This window comes from Primulina eburnea, chromosome 14, assembly GCF_022965805.1.
Source record: "Primulina eburnea isolate SZY01 chromosome 14, ASM2296580v1, whole genome shotgun sequence".
Lineage (NCBI taxonomy): Eukaryota > Viridiplantae > Streptophyta > Magnoliopsida > Lamiales > Gesneriaceae > Primulina > Primulina eburnea.
This window is the reverse complement of record NC_133114.1, coordinates 985587-1011147: the sequence shown is the minus strand read 5'-3', so window position 1 is coordinate 1011147 and position 25561 is coordinate 985587. Positions and strand designations below refer to the sequence as shown.

The 25561-nt window shown below is 39.5% G+C and overlaps 1 protein-coding gene across 1 annotated transcript; it reads right to left on the bottom strand.

Annotated features, from left to right (window-relative positions):
• Positions 1-4007: 4007 nt before the first annotated feature.
• LOC140813096 (octanoyltransferase LIP2, mitochondrial-like) lies at positions 4008-24789 on the bottom strand. Its single transcript, XM_073171530.1, has 2 exons — positions 24761-24789; positions 4008-4754 (listed from the first exon to the last, which is right to left on the bottom strand). The coding sequence occupies exon 2, from the start codon at positions 4749-4751 to the stop codon at positions 4047-4049; it is 705 nt and encodes a 234-aa protein (XP_073027631.1). The 5' UTR covers positions 4752-4754; positions 24761-24789; the 3' UTR covers positions 4008-4046.
• Positions 24790-25561: the final 772 nt, after the last annotated feature.

The window sequence follows — 25561 nt, the reverse complement described above, 5'->3', positions numbered from 1 at the left end:
TTTTTACCTTTGGTACCCAAATTTGTCTTACTGTAGGTCGATGGTGGGAGGTGTTGCGGAAAGTGTTGGACAACATTCGGGGCAACATCTGGCTCGACTTTTGATTCATGCGATCATCCCTGAGTTTAAAACAGTAGGGCCTGATATGACCAGGCTTAAAGCAGTAATGACATATATACCTGCGTTTTCGTTTCTTAGAAATTGGTGCAGCAGGTTGTCTTTTTGATGAAGAGCTTTTGATTGGTGACTTGGACTGTGGTTGTGGAGATGTATCATCCTTTCCCTTCACAAAGATAGTCGACTTCGAAGATTCACCAATCTCAAACACACTGTCTTTGAAGCCTAAGCCTTTCTTGTCATCTCTTCCCATCAAAAGTATGGATTCAAGCTTAGATGTGCTTGAATTGAATTTGGACAAAGTTTCTGTTGCCTTTTGAAGCTCTTCTTTGGTCTTACCAAGTTCCAAATCTTTTTGCTCAAAATTACTTCAAGTTTGGCAACTACGGCTTTTAGTTCAACGTTCTCCTTCATGAGACTTGAGATCAACTTGTTTCTCTTGGTCCAATCTTCAAACAGCTCTTCATATAGCTTTTGCACACTCTCAAGAGTGAGTTCTTCATAATCAGCCTCTGATCCATCATCTCCACTCAAATTTCCAGAAGTTGTGGAGTTCAAACATACTGAATTTTTACAGATGTTGCGGCCAGGTGTGGCAACACCTAGGGCAACACCTAAAGGATTCACTTGCAACCAGCGTTTTTCTTCATTCCTTGGTCGAAACTGTTGTTGGACAGGAGGTTTAGGAGCTGGTGGTCGAAGTGCTCCAGTTGCAAGTGATGTGTCCATTAAATATTTCTGTCAAAACAAAATAAAAACCAGAATCAGCACTTAGTATATCAAGAGTTGGCTCTGATACCACTTGTAAGGTTTATTTTGTCCGACAGATATCGAAAATAATAAAAATATCAGAATATGATGTAAAACAGTAAATTCGTGTTTTATCAGAATTAGATGTTGTGCCAGATGTTACAACATCTCGGACAACATCTATACGCAGCGGAAAATAGATAACACAAATTGACTTGAAACAAATAGATGGACAAGATTAAATATGCACAAGTATAAATACTTGTGCGGTGCCTTATGGCAAAAATTAATCACTAGAAAACTTAACCGTTCACAAAAACCTATCACTAGTGATTTTTACAAAATTCAATTTCCTCAACACTTTGAGAAAATAAAGCTTTCTAAAAACAACCAACAATATTAAAACATGAATAAGAAAGCAAAAACGAGATCCCTAAAAACACGAGCAGCTAAACACGATCTTCAGCCAACATCGTTACGGATGTTGTCTGTAGATGTTGGCAGCATTCAGGGCAACACGTAAACCAGCACTCTTCAAAACAGCAACGTCTCTTGAATAAAGTTTTCTCTGAAATTCTGAACGTGCAAAAGTGCATAAGTTATGCATTCATGAAAACCTCCAAGCGAAGAGTGAAAACCATATAAATCGAAAAGCTCTCTCTTAAAAGTATGCGTGAATCCTCAATCCAAGAGCTCTCTCCAAAGTGCGTGTATGAATAATCGAGAAGGCTTGTGCACAAGAAAGAGAGAAGAGAGAGTAAGAGAGAGAGCTTCAACAATGTCTTTGATCTCTTATTTATAGATGTAGACTTTTATTCTTCAAGGAAACCTATTTCACAAGGAAAGTGAGAGTTTAATTAGAAATAAACTCCTTTTAAATATTGATACCATATCTCTAAGATCTTTATCATAAATATAATATCTAGAAATCTTTATCATAAAAATAATATCTAGAAAGGTAAAACTCAATATTCCACATGATATTATATCACAATAAAATCTTAACATAATTATCTAGAAAGGCAAAACCATAATTATATGTTATACTCAATCAAATCAACAAAGAAAAGATAATATTAGGGAAATTATATTTCCCTTCAAATGAAATTCAAATTTGTAAATAATCTATGAAACGATTAAACCTTGCGATAAAATAAGGGAACATCAAAATTAAATAATGTCATAAATCTGATAAAACAAATCGTTCATAAGTTTCAATAAATACAGGCGTAGATAAAATAAAAAACTAAGGAGCTATCTTCATCACCATCGTCGTGACCAATGTCGTGTGATGGTGGAATGTACTCAGACGAGTACCTCATGACCTTACCCGAACGTCGATAATGTGAGGATCCAGCTGCGTATGGGTCATCAAAATGTGATGACCCTGGTAAAGCGCGTCCTTGATAGGCTCGTAATAGTTTACATTTTTGTTGTCATATCTCTCGTTGTTACCACTACTAGCGTGCTTAATTGACACACTTTTGTGTGATTTTATTGTAGGAGGAAGTTTTCTGATCTTGCGATAAATTCGGGCTAAAAAAGAGTGATTTTATATCACAATTAAAGTTGTCGATATAATCTTAGTGGAAGACGTGGAGCGGAAAAATTCAGAAGATGTTTTTACATAAGGCGTGACCACGCCTTGTGACTATTTCTCGGCTGCCTAGTGAGAGTTGAGGAATATTCATAACAAGGAATAAATAGAAGATAGAGTTTTTTCCATAACAAAACTCTATTTTCTTAGTAGGATATTTCCTAAGATCTTTTATTTTTTAGTGATTAGGTTTAAATTTAGATTATTAGACTTTTATAATTTTGGGCCCAATTTGTCTTTTGAACCTACAAAACTAACGTGAAAGAGGGGAGGCGGCAGATTTTCACACAATACACAATTCCTTCCAACATCTCACGAGAAAGGAAGAAGAAAAAGGGCGCAAAAATTTTCTCTCCAACTCCCTCCCTATCTGGCTAAGTTTTATTTCTGATTTAAGAGATATTTTTACTGTTTAATTTATCACTGTGAGGCATTTGTTCTTAGAGTTAATATTCTTTTTATTCCAAGTATTTGTTGATTTATGATTTAATAATATGAATATTGTATATCGTTTAATCTGACAATTTAATTCGATGTATGATTTTCTACTGCTAACCATAAATTCATTGATCCGTAATTGTCATGAATGATTGGTACATGAGTAGCATAGATTAGATGTATTGTGCTATCATAATATATTTAATCTAAATAAATCGACGGAACTAAATCTTCCAATTGCAGCTATCTCGGTTGTTAGATTTTAGAATTAACTGTTTTCATGAAACGAAAATGCTATTTTTAATTAATATGGAACGTTATGGTGCCCAGTTAGTTATTGATAAGTTTTGACGGGATGCTGGGTTCAGTCAATTAATTTAGGAAAACACAAGAATTTTAGTGGCTATCCCTATAATTATAAGGTTAATTGCTTGGAACAACTTGAATAAATTATTTGTTTGCCGATGACCAGTGATATAATTAAATAGTAGAATCCCCTTGAATCAGATCTGTCTCATATTAAATTCTTTACTTTATCCTAGTTGATTAATTGTCATTTAAATTTATTGTTTTTTTCCGTTCTTGAAGTATTTTAGTTTAGCATTTTATTTAAATTCGTATTCCAAAATCCCCCTCTATTTGCATTTCACTCGAAAGGAATAAATCTACCGTTCCCTGTGGATTCGACCCTACTCACCATTACACTCGTTTTTATTTAAAAGAATAGGAATTAATTTGGTGGTCAACGACAGCACACCAGTCCTCTGCTAGATGAACCTCGACTTGAATAGATTGATTGAAGACTAATTAAAAGTTAATTATCTCCTTTCATTGAAATTTGCAACAGAGAACACCTATGTCAATGTCTAATCTTGCTCACTTAATTGACTGAACTCCATTTGGTATCAGTAATCTATTTAATCCCTTCAGTTCAAAAGAATCAAACAAGGCTTTTAAATATTTAGGCACTAAGTTCGAGCTAGATAAGATATAATGCGTATGTGCCTGAATGATTCCATTTAAGTATGAGCAAATTGCATATTCAAATTGAATGTGTAAAGAAAGGAATGTGAGCTGTATACATAAAATAACCAAATACAAGAAGTCGAGAACAGAGTGCAAAGATCTATGATAATTTGAATATTCAACTTTCTTGATCAAATGAAACTACAGACGAACCATCTTTCCAAATAACATCAGTGTATCCAAATGTGCTTACAAAACAAGAAATCAACTGCTCATGAATTACGTCATCGGGAGGAAGTACCTGTTTTACTTCGTTTTGCAAAGAAGTGACTTCTTTATCTTCAAGCCCACATGGCACAATGTGCTTGAAGTAGTTCATGTCAGGATTGATGTTGAATGCCAACCCATGAGATGTAATCCCAGAAGATATACGTACTCCGATCGCCCCAATCTTTCTCCCTCCAACCCACACTCCCGTTTCACCTTTTTGTCCAGCACGAGCTTCAACACCGTGTAAAGATGCTAACTGAATCATTGTTGTTTCGAGCTTTTCCACGTACTGTCTTGCACCTAAGCCGATATCTCTCGATGAGATAATTGGATATAAAATGGCCTGGTGAGGACCGTGGAATGTGACATCACCTCCACGTTGTGTATAGTGAAGGTCTGCACCCATGGCTTTCAGTTCAGATTCGGAAAACAACATGTTATGATCAGTTCGCCTTTTGCCGAGAGTGTATGTAGGAGGATGTTGTAGGGACAGAAGAATATCCGTAACCTTGAGTATTTTTCTATTGGATGTGAGTTCATCTTGCAGCTTAAGTGCCTCCAAGTAATTAACTACACCCATCTTCCACACCCCAAGGCGTCGAGGAGCTTTCATTTCCTGCATGATAGAGTATCAAGATGATGACAAAAACCACAAAAAGCGATCCAATAACTGCCACTGGTGTGGGCGGGCACTGAATATGTGGGGAGTAGAAGGAATAATGACATGTTACAGTAAGTTAGAGGATCATTCAGTTTTCATTCTTGTTTTGTTTTACAGCCACACTGTCACACCCCGAAACGGGGGTTGGTTGACACCGGCGTTGCTCTCAAATTTACATTCGAAAACAACAAGCATCAGAAGTACAGAATTTCAGTAACCAATCTTTTATTCATAATATGAAATATTCATGGTCTGATACAACTCGAATTACTAATGTTTTACAGCGGAAATGTAAAACAGACACAACATTACTACAGATGCAGCGGAAATACATCATAAATAAAACTGAGAATCAACAATCTTCTTCACCAGCCCCAGAACTGGATCTGCTCCTCTTCTTCCAGCCTTTCCTCATCGTTCTTATCTGATATATTTCGGTGGGTGAGTGATATGATTGTCACTCAGTAAGCGGGGGCGGGAATAACTCCCAGTTTTCGAAATCATTTTAATACAGGACAGTAATTCAAGAATATACAGAACTTTTACTTTCAGAACAGGAATCAGTATTCAGAAATCAGTAATCAGTAATCAGTATTCGGTATTCAGTAATCAGTAATCAGAAATTTATCAAGTAAGCACTGAGCACGTTCGTGAATTTCATGGCTAAACTGATATCAGTCCCCTATATGTTCTCTCCTCTAAGGGGTGAGGCCAGTAATCAGTAATCAGTAATCAGTAATGTTCAGAATATATATTCCTACCATTAGTTCACTAAGTTTCAGTGCTTCAAAATCAGATATCAGAAATCAAGAATATACTTTGCTTTAAAACAGAAATCATCAAACGGTTTTCAAGATATTTATACATAAGTCCACTTACAGTAGTTTGCTAAAAGTGTTTCGGTTGAATTCTGAAATCTGCTTGCCTTGCTTCTGGATTTTACAGCTTCGAAAATGTACTCTCTTAGCTCTAATTTTCAAATGATAATCTCAAGATTTGTGTAACCCATTTTAGGGGTTTGAGAGTGTTATATATAGGCAAAAATTCTGACTGTTAGCCTCCCAATTAATGGCCATAATCTGCCATTAACAATCTTTATTCCGTGCTAAATGCTTCAGTTCCAAGTCATGGCTGAATTAGTAACTGTCAGCTGGAATTTCATGCTGCTGCTGCTGCTGGATTTTATCTGCTGGATTCTGTCTGCTGGATTTTGTCATCTTCTGAAATATGAGTTGCTGCTGGAATTGTTAGCTTCTGCTGAAATTGGCCAGCTGCTGCTACTGCTGGAATTTCAGGTTCTCACATCCCTCCCACCTTATGAGAAGTTTCGTCCTCGAAACTTGGCTATGCATGATCTTCAAAGAGGTAAGGGTATTGTGCTCGTATCTTTTCTTCCAACTCCCAAGTAGCTTCTCTTTCGGTGTGGTTGGACCATTGTACTTTGACATATGGAATAGTTCTTCGCCTCAGTACTTGGTCTTTGAAATCCACAATCTGAATCGGAGTTTCTTCATACTTCAACCCTTCATTCAGATTACTCTCAACCAAAAGTGGTCCAGCTTCCAGAATGTGACTTGGATCAGAAATATATCTCCTCAGCTGCGAGACGTGGAAAACATTATGGATCCTTGACATATCAGGGGGAAGTGCTAATCTGTAAGCAAGTGTTCCTACTTTCTCAAGGATTTCAAATGGTCCGACGTATCTGGGATTCAGTTTCCCAGCCTTATTGAATCGGATTACACCCTTCATGGGTGACACTTTCACATACGCCTTCTCTCCAATTTCAAATTCCACGGGTCTTCTTTTCAAGTCAGCCCAGCTTTTCTGTCGATCTTGAGCAGCTTTTAGTCGATCTTTGATCATAGCAACTTTATCCACTGTTTCTTGGATCAGTTCGGGTCCCACAATGGCTTTTTCCCCAACTTCATCCCAATATAGTGGTGATCGACATTTTCGTCCATACAAAGCTTCGTATGGTGCCATTCCAATACTACTATGGTAACTGTTATTGTAGGCGAACTCGATTAAGGGCAGATGTTCGCTCCAATTACCACTGAAGTCTAGAGCACATGCTCTCAACATATCTTCTAGAGTTTGAATGGTTCTCTCAGTTTGGCCGTCGGTTTGAGGGTGATAAGCCGTACTAAGAGTAACCTTAGTCCCCATAGCTTGCTGAAAGCTCTTCCAAAATCGAGATGTAAATCTAGAATCTCTGTCTGATAGTATGCTAGCCGGTACTCCATGTAATCGCACGATCTCATTCATGTACAAGGTTGCTAGCTTGTCCAAATTGTAGTTCATGCGGACAGGTAAGAAATGCGCAGATTTTGTGAGTCTATCTACGATCACCCAGATTCCGTCATGACTTTGTCTAGACTTTGGTAACCCGACAACAAAGTCCATGGAGATATGTTCCCATTTCCATTCTGGGATTTCTAAAGGTTGCAGAAGTCCTCCAGGTCTTTGGTGCCCTGCCTTGACTTGCTGGCACACGTGACACTTGGAAACATACATTGCCACGTCTTTCTTCATTCCATTCCACCAAAAGTTTTTCTTCAAATCTCTGTACATCTTGGTACTGCCAGGATGGACTGAAAATTTCGACTTATGTGCCTCAGACATTACTTCTTGTCGAAGGTCATCAATGTCTGGTACGCATAATCGTCCTCTCATCCACAAGATTCCTTTGCTATCCGTCCCGAATTCTGGTGATTTTTCTTCTTTAACTTGCTCTTTCAGCTTTACTAAAGCGGGAGCTTTATCTTGACTCATCTTGATTGTCTCTCGAAGACAAGGTTGTGCTGAAAGTGACGCTAGGATTACTTTGCTCATATCCTTCCGACTCAAAGCATCGGCTACCTTGTTTGCTTTGCCTGGGTGGTAGCTTATTGTCAAGTCGTAGTCCTTCAAAAGTTCGATCCATCGTCTCTGCCTCATGTTTAACTCCTTCTGAGTGAACAAGTACTTGAGGCTTTGGTGATCAGTGAAAATCTCACACTTAGCACCATATAAGTAGTGTCTCCAAATCTTTAATGCGAACACTACTGCAGCTAATTCAAGGTCATGCGTTGGGTAATTCTGTTCATACGGCTTCAACTGTCTTGACGCGTATGCAATCACCCTTCCCTCTTGCATGAGTACACATCCTAAACCTCCTTTAGATGCATCACTGTAAATGGTGAAGTCTTTGCCTTCAGTTGGCAATACCAACACCGGAGTGGATGTAAGCTTCTTCTTCAAAGTCTCGAAGCTTTGCTCACATTCTTCACTCCATTGAAACTTGGAGTTCTTCTGAGTAAGCTTGGTGAGAGGTATGGCTATTGAGGAAAATCCTTCAACAAATTTTCGGTAATAGCCTGCTAGTCCCAAGAAGCTTCGAATTTCTGCAGCATTCTTCGGTCTAGGCCAATCTGATATCGCCTCTACTTTCTTAGGGTCCACTGATACTCCTGCTGCTGATATTATGTGTCCCAAGAATGTGACGCTTTCTAGCCAAAATTCGCATTTCTTGAACTTGGCGTACAATTCTTTTTCTCTCAGCGTCTGGAGGGTGAGACGAAGATGTTCTTTGTGGTCTTCCTCACTTGACGAATATACCAGAATATCGTCAATGAATACCACAACAAACTTGTCAAGAAATGGCTTGAACACCCTGTTCATGAGATCCATGAATACTGCCGGTGCGTTTGTTAACCCGAGCGGCATCACCATGAACTCATAGTGTCCATATCTTGTTCTGAAGGCTGTCTTCGGAATATTGTCTGTCTTGACCATGAGTTGGTGGTAGCCTGACCTTAAGTCGAGCTTGGAAAAGACCGTAGCTCCCTTGAGTTGGTCAAACAAATCATCTATCCTTGGAAGCGGATACTTGTTTTTATTGTGATCTTGTTTAGTTCTCTGTAATCGATACACATCCTCATACTTCCGTCCTTCTTCTTTACAAATAGGACAGGAGCTCCCCACGGAGATGCGCTTGGTCGGATTTGCTTCTTGTCCAACAACTCTTGAAGTTGCTCTTTGAGTTCTTTTAACTCTGCTGGAGCCATTTGGTATGGTGTTTTTGAGATTGGTGTAGCATTGGGCACTAGGTTAATCTCAAATTCCACTTCGCGATCAAGAAGTTCGCCAGGGAGTTCTTCTGCAAAAGACATCTGGAAATTCTTGTACTACTGGAATCTCTTCAAGCGTGAGTGTGGTTTCTTTCTTTACCTCGCTTAGCATAGCTAGGTAAACTTCTTCTCCACTTTTCATGGCTGCCCAAGCTTGAGAAGCAGAAAGAAGAGTCTTTCGTTCTTTGGTCTTGCCATGAAATAAAAGTTTCTCTTGGTGTGGAGTTTGGATAGTTACCGTCTTTCCATGACAGTTACTACGGCATGATTCTTGGCTAACCAATCCATTCCAAGAATTACGTCGAATTCCACCATGTTTAGTTGAATCAGGTTTGCCTTGAAATTCTGATCTTCTATGAGAACACCAATATTCCGATATAGAGTGCGAGTTTCTAAAATTCGATTGGCAGGAGTTGCTACTCTATATGGTTCTTCTAAGTTATCAGGCTTAGCTCCTAACCTCTTGGCAAATCTCTTAGACATGAATGAATGCGTAGCACCACAATCAAATAACACATAGGCAGGTATATTATCGATTAGAATGGTACCAGCTACGACATCATTCGAGTTGTCCGCCTCTTCTTGAGTGATAGCATAGACTCGAGCATTGGGCTTGTTCTCCTTTGGTTTATTTGGAGTTGTTCCACCTGCTGGATTATTCCTTGGATCTGGCATAGGACATTGAGCAATGCGATGGTCCATCTTTCCACAACGGAAACAAGCTCCAGAATTCCTACGACATTCACCAGTGTGTGTGAATCCGCAAGTTTGGCACTTGACTCCTTCTTTGTTTGATTGAGAAGAAGTGGTTCCTTTGGATGGAGTACTAGTAAATTGGTTGCTCGAAAACCTAGGCCTCTTGAATTGCTGGCCCGATTGGTACTGGCTTGGCTGAGGACGTTTGAGTTTGTTCTCGCCTTCACGCCTCATGATGTCATTCTCAGCCCTGATGACGGCTCCCATCAATTCATCAAAACTATTGGGCTCGATAACGGCAAGGGCAGATTGAATACGGCTGCTCAATCCCTTCTTAAAGCGATGCATCTTCAAGGCCACGTCTCCCATTATGGTTGGGGAGTAAGTTCCCAATGAGTGGAACTTGGATGAATACTCCACCACTGTCATGTTTGGTTCTTGAACCAAGCTTTCAAATTCTGACAGCTTTTGCACTCGAACTGCTGTTGGAAAGTACTGCCTCGGGAATGCTTCTCGGAACCTTTGCCAAGTGATAGGTCCCGCCTCTATCATAGCTGGTGAGACTCCTTCCCACCATTTGGCAGCTTTATCCACAAGGAAAGGTGTAATCACCTCTACTCTGACCCTTTGGGGAACCTCAAGTAGTCGAAGATGGCTTTCTACCTCTTTCATCCAATTCTGTCCCACTTCTGGATCGGTGCTTCCATCGAAGTTAGGGACTCTTGCTCTTCGGAGAGCCTCATAGTGCTGCTTCGTTCCATTCTGAGCTGGAGTTGGTGGCGGTGGTTGATTAGCATTTGGGTTGACAAACCCTTGCAGCGTAGTTGCCACGATCGTGGCTATGGCCATCAAATCGGCCTGACTGAGGCCAACTGCTGGTGGTGGTTGAGGTGGTTGTTGTTGTGCTTCCTCATCGTTGCGGTTATTGTTGCGGTTGCCGTAACGAGGATTGCGATTGTTTCTAACCGGTCTTCCGTCCATTTCCTACAGTTATGAAAGTTCTAAGATTGATGGCAGAATAGAGACTAAACAAAAGAAACACAATGTTTATGTAATTGCCCGAGAATTAAATATGAAACCAATTGATCGAAAGAGATTTTATTGATTTCCCAAGAAATTGCAATTACAACGAAATATCGAAATTGTTAACAAGAAGATAAATGGAACAAGTGTTATTACAAAGAAAACAACTACTGATAAACTAATCTAATACTTCTCCTAATCCCAAATCCATAAGATCCTCTCCAACTTCTTCTTCCTCTCCTGGTTCTTCTTCAGGTTCATCTTGGTTGGCTATTACTGTTTGTAGATGTTCAATATGACCATGCAGAACTGCATTCTGGTCGCTAAGAACTTCAACAGTACTCTGCAACTCATGAATTTGAGCATCGGTCTGCTCACTATACTGATTATGCTGGTGCACAAGTTGGAGATTCTGATCCTTGAGTATTTGGATCTTGTCAACAAGTGTATCACGTAGCTCGATGAACTCTGCCACAGTCTCTTGGGTTATTTCAAACTCCTCTTGAATCTTCCTATTCCTCTCTTCTGCTTCATGCAGATAGTGAGCATAACGTTGAACATCACCCTCTAAGTGCTCTGCTCGACGCTCTAACTCATCTTTGTCCAACTTTAAACAGTAGTTATTCCCCTTGAGCTTTTCTAGTTTCCTTTCTAAGCTCTTAATGTAGCTACTTTGGTCCGCCATATCCTACATCCAAAAGCATAAGGGTAAAGGTTCAGAAATGATCTCAAGAATATAGGTCGAGTTATAGACAAATACATGAATGAATAGAGTCAGTAAGCCTATAACATTCAATAGCAGAAAAATAGCTCAAAATTTTCGGTCTCAGAATGGCGTGAAAAATTTACTAAAAATCGTTCACATCAAGAATATGAATGGTACCAAGTTTGGTGCAAAAATACTAAGCCATTTGGAAATGAAAATTCCTCAAAGTTTCGAAAAGTTGGAAAATTTTACGGAAATGATGATATTACTATTTAAACGATGGATTTTGGGCTTCGTCGGTGGTGCTAGAAAGTTGAATTGTTCTAGGTTAGGTTCTCCTCGTCGAGAGCTTTCCAACGCCTACTTTTAATGGTAAAAATTCCTCCTGGATCAAAAGTTATGGCCGTTTGAAGTTTGCGCGAAAAACACCTCAACTTCTATGCCATTTGCAAGGTCTACTGCATTCCCTTGCTGTAATACACTTGCTACTGCAATTCTGATGCTACTACATTCAGTCTGCTGCTTTTCCAGCATTGTCTGCTGCATTCCGAGTCTACTGACCCAGTCTTCTGCATTCAGTTCTACTGGTTTCCTTCTGCTGGTTCTGGTTTAATCCTACTGTTTTTCGTCTACTGGTGTTGGGTCTACTGATTTTCTATTATGTGCTGGATTTGATATACGGAATTTTTTTTTTTTTTTCTACTCATTTCAGACATGCTGCTTATTTCAGACATGCTGCTGAAATACTTAGAGCTCTACTGTATTCTGATTTGTTTTCCTACTGATTTTCCTAACTGTACGTAGTTAGTCTATCACTTCAGTAGTCTATTACAGTAGTTAATTTTCAGTAGTTTATTACAGTAACTTTCAGAACTTATTCTCAGAAGTCTATAAGAACTCATTATTTCTAGTTCCTCTTCCCCAGATTATGAAACCTGGTTTGCTCTGATACCACTTCAATGTCACACCCCGAAACGGGGGTTGGTTGACACCGGCGTTGCTCTCAAATTTACATTCGAAAACAACAAGCCTCAGAAGTACAGAATTTCAGAAACCAATCTTTTATTCATAATATGAAATATTCATGGTCTGATACAACTCGAATTACTAATGTTTTACAGCGGAAATGTAAAACAGACACAACATTACTACAGATGCAGCGGAAATACATCATAAATAAAACTGAGAATCAACAATCTTCTTCACCAGCCCCAGAACTGGATCTGCTCCTCTTCTTCCAGCCTTTCCTCATCGTTCTTATCTGATATATTTCGGTGGGTGAGTGATATGATTGTCACTCAGTAAGCGGGGGCGGGAATAACTCCCAGTTTTCGAAATCATTTTAATACAGGACAGTAATTCAAGAATATACAGAACTTTTACTTTCAGAACAAGAATCAGTATTCAGAAATCAGTAATCAGTAATCAGTATTCGGTATTCAGTAATCAGTAATCAGAAATTTATCAAGTAAGCACTGAGCACGTTCGTGAATTTCATGGCTAAACTGATATCAGTCCCCTATATGTTCTCTCCTCTAAGGGGTGAGGCCAGTAATCAGTAATCAGTAATGTTCAGAATATATATTCCTACCATTAGTTCACTAAGTTTCAGTGCTTCAAAATCAGATATCAGAAATCAAGAATATACTTTGCTTTAAAACAAAAATCATCAAACGGTTTTCAAGATATTTATACATAAGCCCACTTACAGTAGTTTGCTAAAAGTGTTTCGGTTGAATTCTGAAATCTGCTTGCCTTGCTTCTGGATTTTACAGCTTCGAAAATGTACTCTCTTAGCTCTAATTTTCAAATGATAATCTCAAGATTTGTGTAACCCATTTCAGGGGTTTGAGAGTGTTATATATAAGCAAAAATTCTGACTGTTAGCCTCCCAATTAATGGCCATAATCTGCCATTAACAATCTTTATTCCGTGCTAAATGCTTCAGTTACAAGTCATGGCTGAATTAGTAACTGTCTGCTGGAATTTCGTGCTGCTGCTGCTGCTGGATTCTGTCTGCTGGATTTTGTCATCTTCTGAAATATGAGTTGCTACTGGAATTGTTAGCTTCTGCTGAAATTGGCCAGCTGCTGCTACTGCTGGAATTTCAGGTTCTCACACACACCACCACCAATTAGCTTACCGACGAAGCTCATGTCCAGTCCTGAGCTTACTTACAAAACTCACAAGCAACCTAACACCCAAATCCATAACGACCGATGTGAAGGCCGTGCAACAATATGGAAGGAAGAAATGAAGAGCAAAAATCTGGGAGGAAATTCATTCAACTGATTACCTTGCAACTTAAGGAAAACCAAAAATCACTCCATTTTAGCGTGAGTCTCGGACGTGTAACTGGAACCAAAAAGAGGCCACATTCAACTTGGAAGAGAAGAACTTAACCATCCTTTGATCAAGCAATTACCAACAGTAATGGGGTGATATAAGACTTACCTTGTAGCTAATCATTCAAGTCTCTATATAAGAGGAATCGAAGGTAGTAAAACCCACCACATCATTCTGCAAACTCCCTTCCCGTAGCTGCAAGAGTTCGAAAGTTTAGCTGCTGAAAAACCGATTTCTTGACCCAATTTCATGGCCAAATTCGAAGCATTTTAGTAGAGTTTCGAAGTCCAGTTGCTGCCATTGTTAATACACCTGTATCGGTCGAATTCCTGCTCATCCTTTCAAGCTCAGTTGCTGCCCGAAGTTGGTCCAGAAATAGCCGAGGAGTTTGATCAAACAAGCTATCCAAAATCTCGAGATTTCCGCGGCGGTTCGAACAAGCTGTCGTAAGAGCTTTCCTGCAGCAAATTCACGAAGCTTTCCCTGTCATCTTCGAACCGTGCAGCAGCAAGTTGCTCTCCCTGGACCAGCAGCCATCCGAAGCCCCAAATCCTTCCCACAAGCTCATCAATTCTCGGTTATTCCCCTTGGAGTGGTAAGCCATGCCTTGTTCCTTATTCCTCAAAAACCCACATGTAGTTAATCAATACCCCAAGAATATTAGAAGCTTAGTTTTAAAGTTTTTGTTGTCTCGCTTATTGTTTATCCAGGAGCCATCCAAGAGTGAGACTAGGAGTTGTTCGAGTATCGCCCGATTCCCTACACTCCCTATCACGTTTTAAGTATTTCACAACACCGGTAAGTGGGTTTTCTCCTTTGTTTCCTTTTGTTTTATAGTATTAAATAAAAATTGCACACTTATATTTATTTAAGTGTCACTTGATATTTATCCCCTTTTAAATAAATATGGTTCACTTATTTGATTATTTTAAAGTGGACTTTTGAATATATTAATTATTATATAAAGGATTTGGCTCACCTATTTTCTCTTTAAGTGAGCATAATATATTTCGAAATAAATTAAATAGGACTTTGAAAATTCGATCGGCATAATTTATTCGTTTTCATTTGGTATAAAATCTCCCTAAATTATTCGTTGTTCGATATCCGCTATAATATTTGAAAGCATGTTGAATTATTTGAAATGCACTGTAATGATTTGAATTAGAAATGGTAAAGGAAATTCCGAACTTTGATATGCTTTGTTTAGGCCCTGATGCGGTGGGTTATAATAACCGTTCCTTTGGCCTCGCCCCTTAGAGGAGTAACATATAGGGGACTGATCAGTAAAACCATAGAAAATGAAATGACTTTCAGTGCTATATTCGTATTTTTGTTATTATTTGGTTCAACATGCTTAATATTGAAAATTCGATAATTTATTCGTATGTATATCCTCGATATTTGTTATGCTCGATCGGCCCCCATTTACTGAGTATTTCCCCAAAATACTCCCCCTTACATTCTCACCCAGATAAGAACGAGGAACAAATCGAGGGTGAAAAGCAAGATTAATTTTGGGGATGGTAATGAAGAAAACTCCATTTGAGACCAGTCGAATTTATTCTGTCTTTAATTTTATCATCATGTATTCCGCTTCCGCATTTTGTTTCTATCGCATTGTAAAGACGATTATTGGTTATGAAAAAGACTGGTTATTTTGATTTACTATGAGGCTTGTTCTTTTGCAATTATGTGATTGTGAGACAACGCCGGTGTCGACTAACCCCGGTCTCGGGGCGTGACATTTAAGTGGTATCAGAGCACACCAGGTTCATAATCCGGATGGGAGATTGCCATAGGAAATTTGACGAAGTCAAATTTTGGCAAAAGCTTAATATTTTCTAACCAACTTTGTCATCAATATCCTTATGATTCATTCTTTAAAATCCTTGGGAAATATTCCTTGTTTTGTATAATCAAAATATTCCTTGACCGCTTTTCCGATACTTGTTAAACATTTCCTCTCGTTATTTCAGGAAATGGCTTGCATACGTTTAACTGCCCGTAAGAGTGTAGCTTCGATTACTCCTAGAGAGACGTTTCAGCTAGACAGTCCCCTACCTCGCACGCGCGCTCAGTCTCTTATGCGTCTAGATGATTTGGCTCTAGCACGCCACGATAGGACGGCTAGGAGGCTAAGAGCTAGCAACCTGGAGAGGAGGAAGCAAGTGGAGGATCTGACTACCAAGCTATTGGCAGCAGAAAAGAGGATCGATCAGGTATATGAGATGTTCCAACTCGTTAATGAAGATAACGGCGGACTGCGAGAGTCATTACAACTGACCAGGGGCCAAACCAAACGAGCTATGGATGAATTGGACCGACGTACCGTAGAATTGGCTGAAGCTCGTCACGCACGGGTAAGAGATAAGGAGAGAATGGAAGAGTCGTGGAAAGTGGTCATGCAATTGTCAGAAAATAACCAAAGGCTATCAAGGGAGATAGACGAAAGGAAGGCAAGGGAGAAGGCACTCATCCAGAAGGATCAAGCAAACTGCGCGCGTGCAAAGAATGAGTTATGCGATAGGGAAGATTCTGACTCATAGGGAACAGATTGCTGAATTAGAATCGGAGAATCAAAGTCTGCAGATGCAGCTGGCAGAGTTTTTAGACCCGGATGTACCGGAGGAGGATTCCGAGGAGGAAGAAGCCCCACCTGACGTAGCCGTGGGGAATGGAGAGATAGCAGATTACAATATTTTAGTGAACCATTTTTAGTTTATTTCCGTTGTTGCCATTTTCCATTCCAGTAAATTCCTATTCAGTTGTTTATGTTTATTTGAGAAATCAATAAAAGTTGTTATTTCGATTGCTTGTTGGCGTCAATTTATTTTCGCTCAAATTATTCAATGCATTCTATCAGTTTGTGCAACAAATATCTTAGAACCTTGTACGCTTGTAGGAAATGGCCGGAAGACCTCCACGAGCCAATCGCAACCCACGATACGCCAACAACCACAATGACAATAATGGAAATCCGAATCCTGACGGAAATCCACCGCCACCACCTCCCAGAGTGGGCCTGAGCCAAGCAGATTTGATGGCTATAGCCACCATAGTGGCAACAACTATCCAGGGCTTGGGAAACCCCAATGGTAACGGTAATCAGCAGCCTCAACCACCACCGGCACAGAATGGGATCAAGTATCATTATGAGTCTCTTCGTAAGAACCGTTGCCCAGTGTTCAAGGGAGACGCCGACCCTGAAAGTAGCCAGAACTGGTTGAAAAGTGTGGAAACCCAGCTGCGACTATTAGAGATACCCGAGGCACTCAAAGTAGAGGTGATAATACCATTCCTTGAAGATAAGGCGAGCAAGTGGTGGGAAACAGTCTCACCTGCCCTGACAGCCGCCGGAGTGATCACTTGGCAACAATTCAGAGATGTCTTTCTCAAACAGTATTTCCCAACAGAAGTCAGACTACAGAAATTGAGCGAATTTGAGAACTTCTCGCAAACTCCAGACATGTCAGTGGTAGATTACACCTCCCAATTCAATAACCTTGGAACTTATGCCCCGACAATCATGGCAGATGAAGTTCTAAAGATGCACAGATACAAGAAGGTTTTGATCAGCCGTATCCAGTCATCCTTAGCAGTTTACCAACATACAAGCTTTGCTGATTTAATGGGAGCAGCGATAAGAGCTGAGACAGATATCAAGCGTCGGGAGAACGAGAACAAGAATAAGCGACCTCTTACTGGACAATCATCCCAGGGGAAGCCACCATTCAAGAGACCAAATCAGTCCAGTGGATCCTTCAAAGGTGCTTCATCCCACCCAACTTACCAAGAACCAAAGATGTGCCCCAAATGTAATAATCGTCATTCTGGAGAATGCCACCGACAGACGGGAGCATGTTTCAATTGTGGGAAATTAGGGCATCGAATTGCTAATTGCCCCGAGTCATTGAAGAGAAGTACAAAGTCTAATGTTGATGCAAACCCCAACAAACCAAGGGAGAATAAGCCCAACGCTCGTGTGTTTGCAATAACCCAAGAAGAAGCAGATAATGCAAACGATGTCGTGGAAGGTACCATTTTTGTCAATGAAATGCCAGCTTACGTGTTATTTGATAGTGGTGCTACCCATTCATTTATATCTAAGAGGTTCACTAAGAAACTAGGGCTTACACCTGAATTACTAGTTGAACCATTTAGAGTAGCGACTCCTACTAGTAAGACAGTCGAAACACATAGAGTGCACCGAAAGTGTAAAATCTGTATCAAAGAGCACCTATTCCAAGCAGAATTGATACAACTGAACATGGTGGAGTTCGATATCATCTTAGGAATGGATTGGTTAGCAAGAAACAATGCGATGGTAGACTGCAAGGGAAAGAGTGTTAGGCTCCGAACCCCGAGCCAAAAAGAGGTCATGTATCATGGCAAATCCAAGGAACGGAAGTCACTTCATTCCGCATCCCAAGCATGGAAAGCCGTGAAATCTGGAGCAGATATCTATCTAGCAATGGTTAACGTGGTAAAGGAGGAGATCGAACTTAAACCAGGGGATATCCCTATCGTACGAGAATTCCCAGACGTCTTTCCGGAAGAACTACCAGGGACAATCCCGGATCGTGAAATTGAGTTCGAGATCAACTTAGTGCCCGAAGCGGCACCCATCTCCAAGGCACCGTACAGAATGGCACCAGCTGAACTTAAGGAGCTAAAGGAGCAACTTCAAGAATTGCTAGACAAAAAGCAGATTCGACCAAGTGCGTCTCCATGGGGAGCTCCAGTACTTTTTGTCAAGAAGAAAGATGGGAGCATGAGGCTGTGCATTGACTATAGGGAATTGAATAAGATCACTACCAAGAACAAGTACCCTCTTCCGAGAATAGATGACCTGTTTGATCAGCTTAAGGGAGCCACAGTATTTTCCAAATTGGATTTGAGGACGGGCTACCACCAATTGAAGGTCAGGGCTGAAGACATCCCAAAGACGGCCTTTCGGACAAGGTATGGACACTACGAATTCACAGTGATGCCCTTTGGTCTGACAAACGCACCAGCAGCCTTTATGGACTTAATGAACAGAGTATTCAAGCCGTTCCTGGATCGGTTCATAGTGGTATTCATTGATGACATCCTTGTCTACTCTCCTAGCAAAGAAGATCACGAAGAGCATCTCCGCCTCACTCTACAAACTTTAAGGGAGAAAGAACTCTATGCCAAGTTCAAGAAATACGAATTCTGGCTAAACAGTGTGTCCTTTTTAGGGCATGTGATATCGGAAGCAGGAGTATCAGTGGATCCAAAGAAAGTGGAGTCAATTCTAGATTGGCCGAAACCGAGAAACACCACAGACATTAGAAGCTTTCTTGGATTGGCAAGCTATTACAGGAAATTCGTTGAAGGATTCTCTTCCATAGCCATACCATTAACAAGGCTTACTCAAAAGAATTCTAAATTCATTTGGGATGACAACTGCGAGAAAAGTTTTCAGACATTGAAAGAAAAGATCGCGTCTACACCAGTGTTAGTCTTGCCCACTGAAGATAAGGATTTCACCATCTACAGTGACGCATCGAAGGAAGGGTTGGGATGTGTACTCATGCAAGAAGGAAGAGTGATTGCCTATGCATCAAGGCAGTTGAAGCCGCATGAACGAAATTATCCCACTCACGACCTCGAACTGGCAGCAGTCGTCTTTGCTTTGAAGATATGGAGACATTATCTCTATGGCTCCAAGTGCGAAATCTTCACGGACCACCAGAGCCTCAAATACTTGTTCACCCAAAAGGAATTAAATATGAGGCAAAGACGATGGATTGAGCTGTTGAAGGATTACGACTTGACTATAAACTACCACCCAGGTAAGGCAAACAAAGTAGCTGATGCTTTGAGTCGGAGGAATATGAATAAGGTTACCTTAGCTGCAATCTCCGCTCAACCATGTCTGCGAGAAATCGTCAAGTTGAACCAGGATCGAGACCCAGTTCTAGTAAAACTTAAGGAACAAGCTAAGGAAGCAAAGTCTCAAGACACTCAGATCGACGACAAAGGAGTCCTTTGGATGAAAGGACGATTGTGCGTACAAGACATAGATAACCTTCGACAAGAAGTAATGTCAGAAGCACATAAGTCGAAATTTTCAGTCCATCCTGGCAGTACCAAGATGTACAGAGACCTAAAGAAGAATTTCTGGTGGAGTGGAATGAAAAAGGATGTTGCGATATTTGTTTCCAAGTGTCTTGTGTGCCAACAGGTCAAAGCAGAGCATCAAAGACCTGGAGGACTTCTTCAACCTCTAGAAATTCCAGAATGGAAATGGGAACATATCTCCATGGACTTTGTGGTGGGGTTACCAAAGTCTAGACAAAGCCATGATGGCATCTGGGTAATCGTAGATAGACTCACAAAATCTGCGCATTTCTTACCAGTCCGCATGAACTATAATTTGGACAAGCTAGCCACATTGTACATAAATAACATCGTACGATTACATGGGGTCCCAGCCAGCATCTTGTCAGACAGAGACCCGAGGTTTGTATCTCGTTTTTGGAAGAGCTTTCAACAAGCCATGGGAACTAAGGTCACCCTCAGTACTGCCTACCACCCTCAGACCGATGGTCAAACAGAGAGGACAATTCAAACTTTGGAAGACATGCTGAGAGCATGTGCCCTAGACTTTAGCGGTAATTGGAGTGAACATTTGTCTTTGATTGAGTTTGCTTACAATAACAGTTTTCACAGCAGCATCGGAATGGCGCCGTATGAAGCTCTGTATGGGCGAAAATGTCGGTCACCACTATATTGGGATGAAGTAAGAGAAAAGGCCATCACTGGACCCGAATTGATCCAAGAAACAGTGGATAAAATCGCTATAATCAAGGAGAGACTCAAAGTTGCCCAAGATCGACAGAAAAGTTGGGCTGATTTGAAAAGGAGACCAGTGGAGTTTATAGTGGGAGATAAAGCGTACGTGAAAGTATCACCAATGAAGGGCGTGGTTCGATTCAACAAACCCGGGAAATTAAACCCTAGATATGTTGGACCTTTTGAAATTCTGGAGAAAGTGGGAACTCTTGCTTATAGACTGGCACTCCCACCGAGTATGTCTAGAATCCATAACGTCTTCCATGTTTCACAACTAAGAAGATATGTTTCGGATCCAGGCCACATCCTTGAAGCTGAACCACTCTTGGTCGAGGGAGACTTAAATGAAGGACTTACGTATAAGGAAGTCCCGATCAGAATCGTGGATACCAAGGACCAAGTACTAAGGCGAAGAACGATTCCATACGTCAAAATACAATGGTCTAATCATACCGAAAGAGAAGCCACGTGGGAACTCGAAGAGAAAATAAGAGACCAATATCCCTACCTTTTTGAAGGACAAGTTAATCCAAGTTTCGAGGACGAAACTTACATTACGGAGGGGAGAATGTGAAGGCCGTGCAACAATATGGAAGGAAGAAATGAAGAGCAAAAATCTGGGAGGAAATTCATTCAACCGATTACCTTGCAACTTAAGGAAAACCAAAAATCACTCCATTTTAGCGTGAGTCTCGGACGTGTAACTGGAACCAAAAAGAGGCCACATTCAACTTGGAAGAGAAGAACTTAACCATCCTTTGATCAAGCAATTACCAACAGTAATGGAGTGATATAAGACTTACCTTGTAGCTAATCATTCAAGTCTCTATATAAGAGGAATCGAAGGTAGTAAAACCCACCACATCATTCTGCAAACTCCCTTCCCGTAGCTGCAAGAGTTCGAAAGTTTAGCTGCTGAAAAACCGATTTCTTGACCCAATTTCATGGCCAAATTCAAAGCATTTTAGTAGAGTTTCGAAGTCCAGTTGCTGCCATTGTTAATACACCTGTATCGGTCGAATTCCTGCTCATCCTTTCAAGCTCAGTTGCTGCCCGAAGTTGGTCCAGAAATAGCCGAGGAGTTTGATCAAACAAGCTATCCAAAATCTCGAGATTTCCGCGGCGGTTCGAACAAGCTGTCGTAAGAGCTTTCCTGCAGCAAATTCACGAAGCTTTCCCTGTCATCTTCGAACCGTGCAGCAGCAAGTTGCTCTCCCTGGACCAGCAGCCATCCGAAGCCCCAAATCCTTCCCACAAGCTCATCAATTCTCGGTTATTCCCCTTGGAGTGGTAAGCCATGCCTTGTTCCTTATTCCTCAAAAACCCACATGTAGTTAATCGATACCCCAAGAATATTAGAAGCTTAGTTTTCAAGTTTTTGTTGTCTCGCTTATTGTTTATCCAGGAGCCATCCAAGAGTGAGACTAGGAGTTGTTCGAGTATCGCCCGATTCCCTACACTCCCTATCATGTTTTAAGTATTTCACAACACCGGTAAGTGGGTTTTCTCCTTTGTTTCATTTTGTTTTATAGTATTAAATAAAAATTGCACACTTATATTTATTTAAGTGTCACTTGATATTTATCCCCTTTTAAATAAATATGGTTCACTTATTTGATTATTTTAAAGTGGACTTTTGAATATATTAATTATTATATAAAGGATTTGGCTCACCTATTTTCTCTTTAAGTGAGCATAATATATTTCGAAATAAATTAAATAGGACTTTGAAAATTCGATCGGCATAATTTATTCGTTTTCATTTGGTATAAAATCTCCCTAAATTATTCGTTGTTCGATATCCGCTATAATATTTGAAAGCATGTTGAATTATTTGAAATGCACTGTAATGATTTGAATTAGAAATGGTAAAGGAAATTCCGAACTTTGATATGCTTTGTTTAGGCCCTGATGCGGTGGGTTATAATAACCGTTCCTTTGGCCTCGCCCCTTAGAGGAGTAACATATAGGGGACTGATCAGTAAAACCATAGAAAATGAAATGACTTTCAGTGCTATATTCGTATTTTTGTTATTATTTGGTTCAACATGCTTAATATTGAAAATTCGATAATTTATTCGTATGTATATCCTCGATATTTGTTATGCTCGATCGGCCCCCATTTACTGAGTATTTCCCCAAAATACTCACCCCTTACATTCCCACCCAGATAAGAACGAGGAACAAATCGAGGGTGAAGAGCAAGATTACTTTTGGGGATGGTAATGAAGAAAACTCCATTTGAGACCAGTCGAATTTATTCTGTCTTTAATTTTATCATCATGTATTCCGCTTCCGTATTTTATTTCTATCGCATTGTAAAGACGATTATTGGTTATGAAAAAGACTGGTTATTTTGATTTACTACGAGGCTTGTTGTTTTGCAATTATGTGATTGTGAGACAACGCCGGTGTCGACTAACCCCGGTCTCGGGGCGTGACAACCGAGATGTACCTCTCCATGAAAAAACCAATTGTAGTAATTCGATACAAATCCATAACGACTGAGATGTACCTTAACGGTATCTTCATCTAAATATATTTTGTTCTGACATTTTTTTCGATTGCAAGGACAACGTATATTTCTATTTAATAAACACTCAGGATGACTAAGTGCAAATGTTACAAACGACTCTACACCAACACGATATTCATTCGTTAGAAATTCATTCTCCAACCGACGATATATCCAATTTTTATCGTTATCCATTTTATCCTACAAAAAAATAAATAAGATGTATTTTACTTAATCGCTATCATTTACTCATTAATTAAAATTAATATATGAACTCTTTAGTTCTCATTCAACAACATAAGTAGGCAGATTTAATAATTTTAATGTTGACAATTAATTGGAACATTTAAATTATATAATATTTTAATAACAAACATGTAATATATATTATTTAATTTCTAAATAACATGCAATAAAAACAAATTAAACTATGTATAAATCTACAACAAACTTACAATCTGATCGTCGAAGACGCCCGTCGCACTGTGCACGCGCAAAAAAATCAGCTGGAAAACGACCTGTACCACAAGCTAACAAATTCATGATCTTAAACAACACTAAGAAATTTACCAAGAATTGAAGATAAAAAACTTACCCCAACTCGAAATTAAAATCACCTAATGGAGAAAAATTTATCACAGAAGGGAAGCGGTGCGGAGAAAAATGGACCGAGTATGCCCATATTTATAGACAATTTGCGACGGTTTTGCTCAAATTGTTGCTATTAGCGACGGTTTTACAACCGATCGGCAACGGATTTATAAGCGAAGGTTTTGCTTACCGACGGTTTTATTAAAATCGTCACAATTTTTTAAATAGCGACGGTTTAAACAAAAACCGTCGCAAAATTAGGCGACGGTTTCTAACACCTAATTTTTTTGTAATGGGAATTAAACCTTCATCTGGAGAAGTTGTGGATGTTGTTTCATGTGGATCCCTGAATCTGAGTGAACCTAACGGTAAATCTAGCTGTCTTTTCAATAATGATGTGCTCATGTTAGTTGTTGTGCAAAAGATTTTTGTAAGAAATATAAATTCTGAGTTGAGAACTTCTTCACTTACAATCCAAATAAATCTTCCAGGTGCTTCATCCTGACATCAATAAAAGCATTTCTGGGGTTGAAAAAAGTTCAAGCAGAGGAGAAGTCGAACTAATAACAATGCTTCAGACAGCCTATTGCTGATGCTGAGGTATATGCTTCATTAATGCATATCCATCACTTGGGTTTGGTTTCTCAAAGATTGTAACTAGTTTACATTATATCAACTGTATGTTCAGTTCTTACTCCATCTATATCTGTTCTTTATTTACTGAGAATCAATCAGTTCCGAAGGTTCATTTCAGTTTCACAAAGCACAGATCAACAAATAAAGGAGAGACAAAATCTCGCAAACCAATGGTTCTTAGAAAACAAACATCAATCCTCAATAGCGCAAACACTAAAATCGAGAAATAATTCTAAATCAACGGCTAACAGGAAGGGAGAGGAGAAATTGGCACATTAATTTTCACAAAAAAGTGGAAGCAAGCATCAACATGCAAGCTGTGGCGTGAAAATAAATAAATTTGCCATCATAAAATCAAACCCAAATAGAACATCAATTCATTCCTCTGATAAAAGTTAATGATGAAGCTGCATCAATTTTGACATTCAAATTTTATCATATCCAGGGATAGCGGTGAGCATATATATGTCATATAAACAAACGCAGTAACGGTTAAAAGGGAGGTGGGTACCGAGAGAAGTTCGTAATTGGAGGAGTAGTGAGGAATCACGACTAGGGATGTAATTGAGTTGAGCCGAGCCGAACTCTTGAATGTTTGAGCTCGGTTCGTTTATAATCGAACCGAGCTCGAGCTTTATTTAAAAAATATATGTCTGGCTCACGAGCTTATTCAAGCCTTTATCGAGCCTAAACAAACTTAATAAATATGAATTATATATTTAAATTTTCATTAAATTAATTAAAAAGTAAATTATATATTTAAAGAAAAATATATTATTCTTATTAAAAAATTTAAATTTATTATAATAAATAAATTTAATAGATTTTTCTATATATTTCATAAATAATATGCAAAATCAATAAATCAAATATCAAAACTATTATTTTTTCATCTAAAAGATTCATCATAAACTTACCAACGAACATATTCATGAACTAACGAGCCGAATACTGTAAAGCTTGAGTTTGGTTTGTTTATCTTAACGAGCCTCATTAAACGAGCTCAAACGAGCTTTTATCGAATCGAACTTCGAATAGCTCACAAACGATTTGGTTCGTTTACATTCCTAATCACGAGGGACAACCAGTAGTAGTTTTTGGACGGAAGATTGACATGCCTCAGTCGGTTATATGCTCCGAGCTTCTTGCTATTCACGGGGGTTTAGAACAGGCCCAACTACATAACTTACAGATTCATCAAGTTGCCTCGGATTCTCTCCTTGTCGTGCAAGCAGTCACAAGGCCGGAAGAGAATCTCAACTATTCAGGTTCCATTGTTGCAGATATCAAACTTCTATTGAATTCTCGGAAT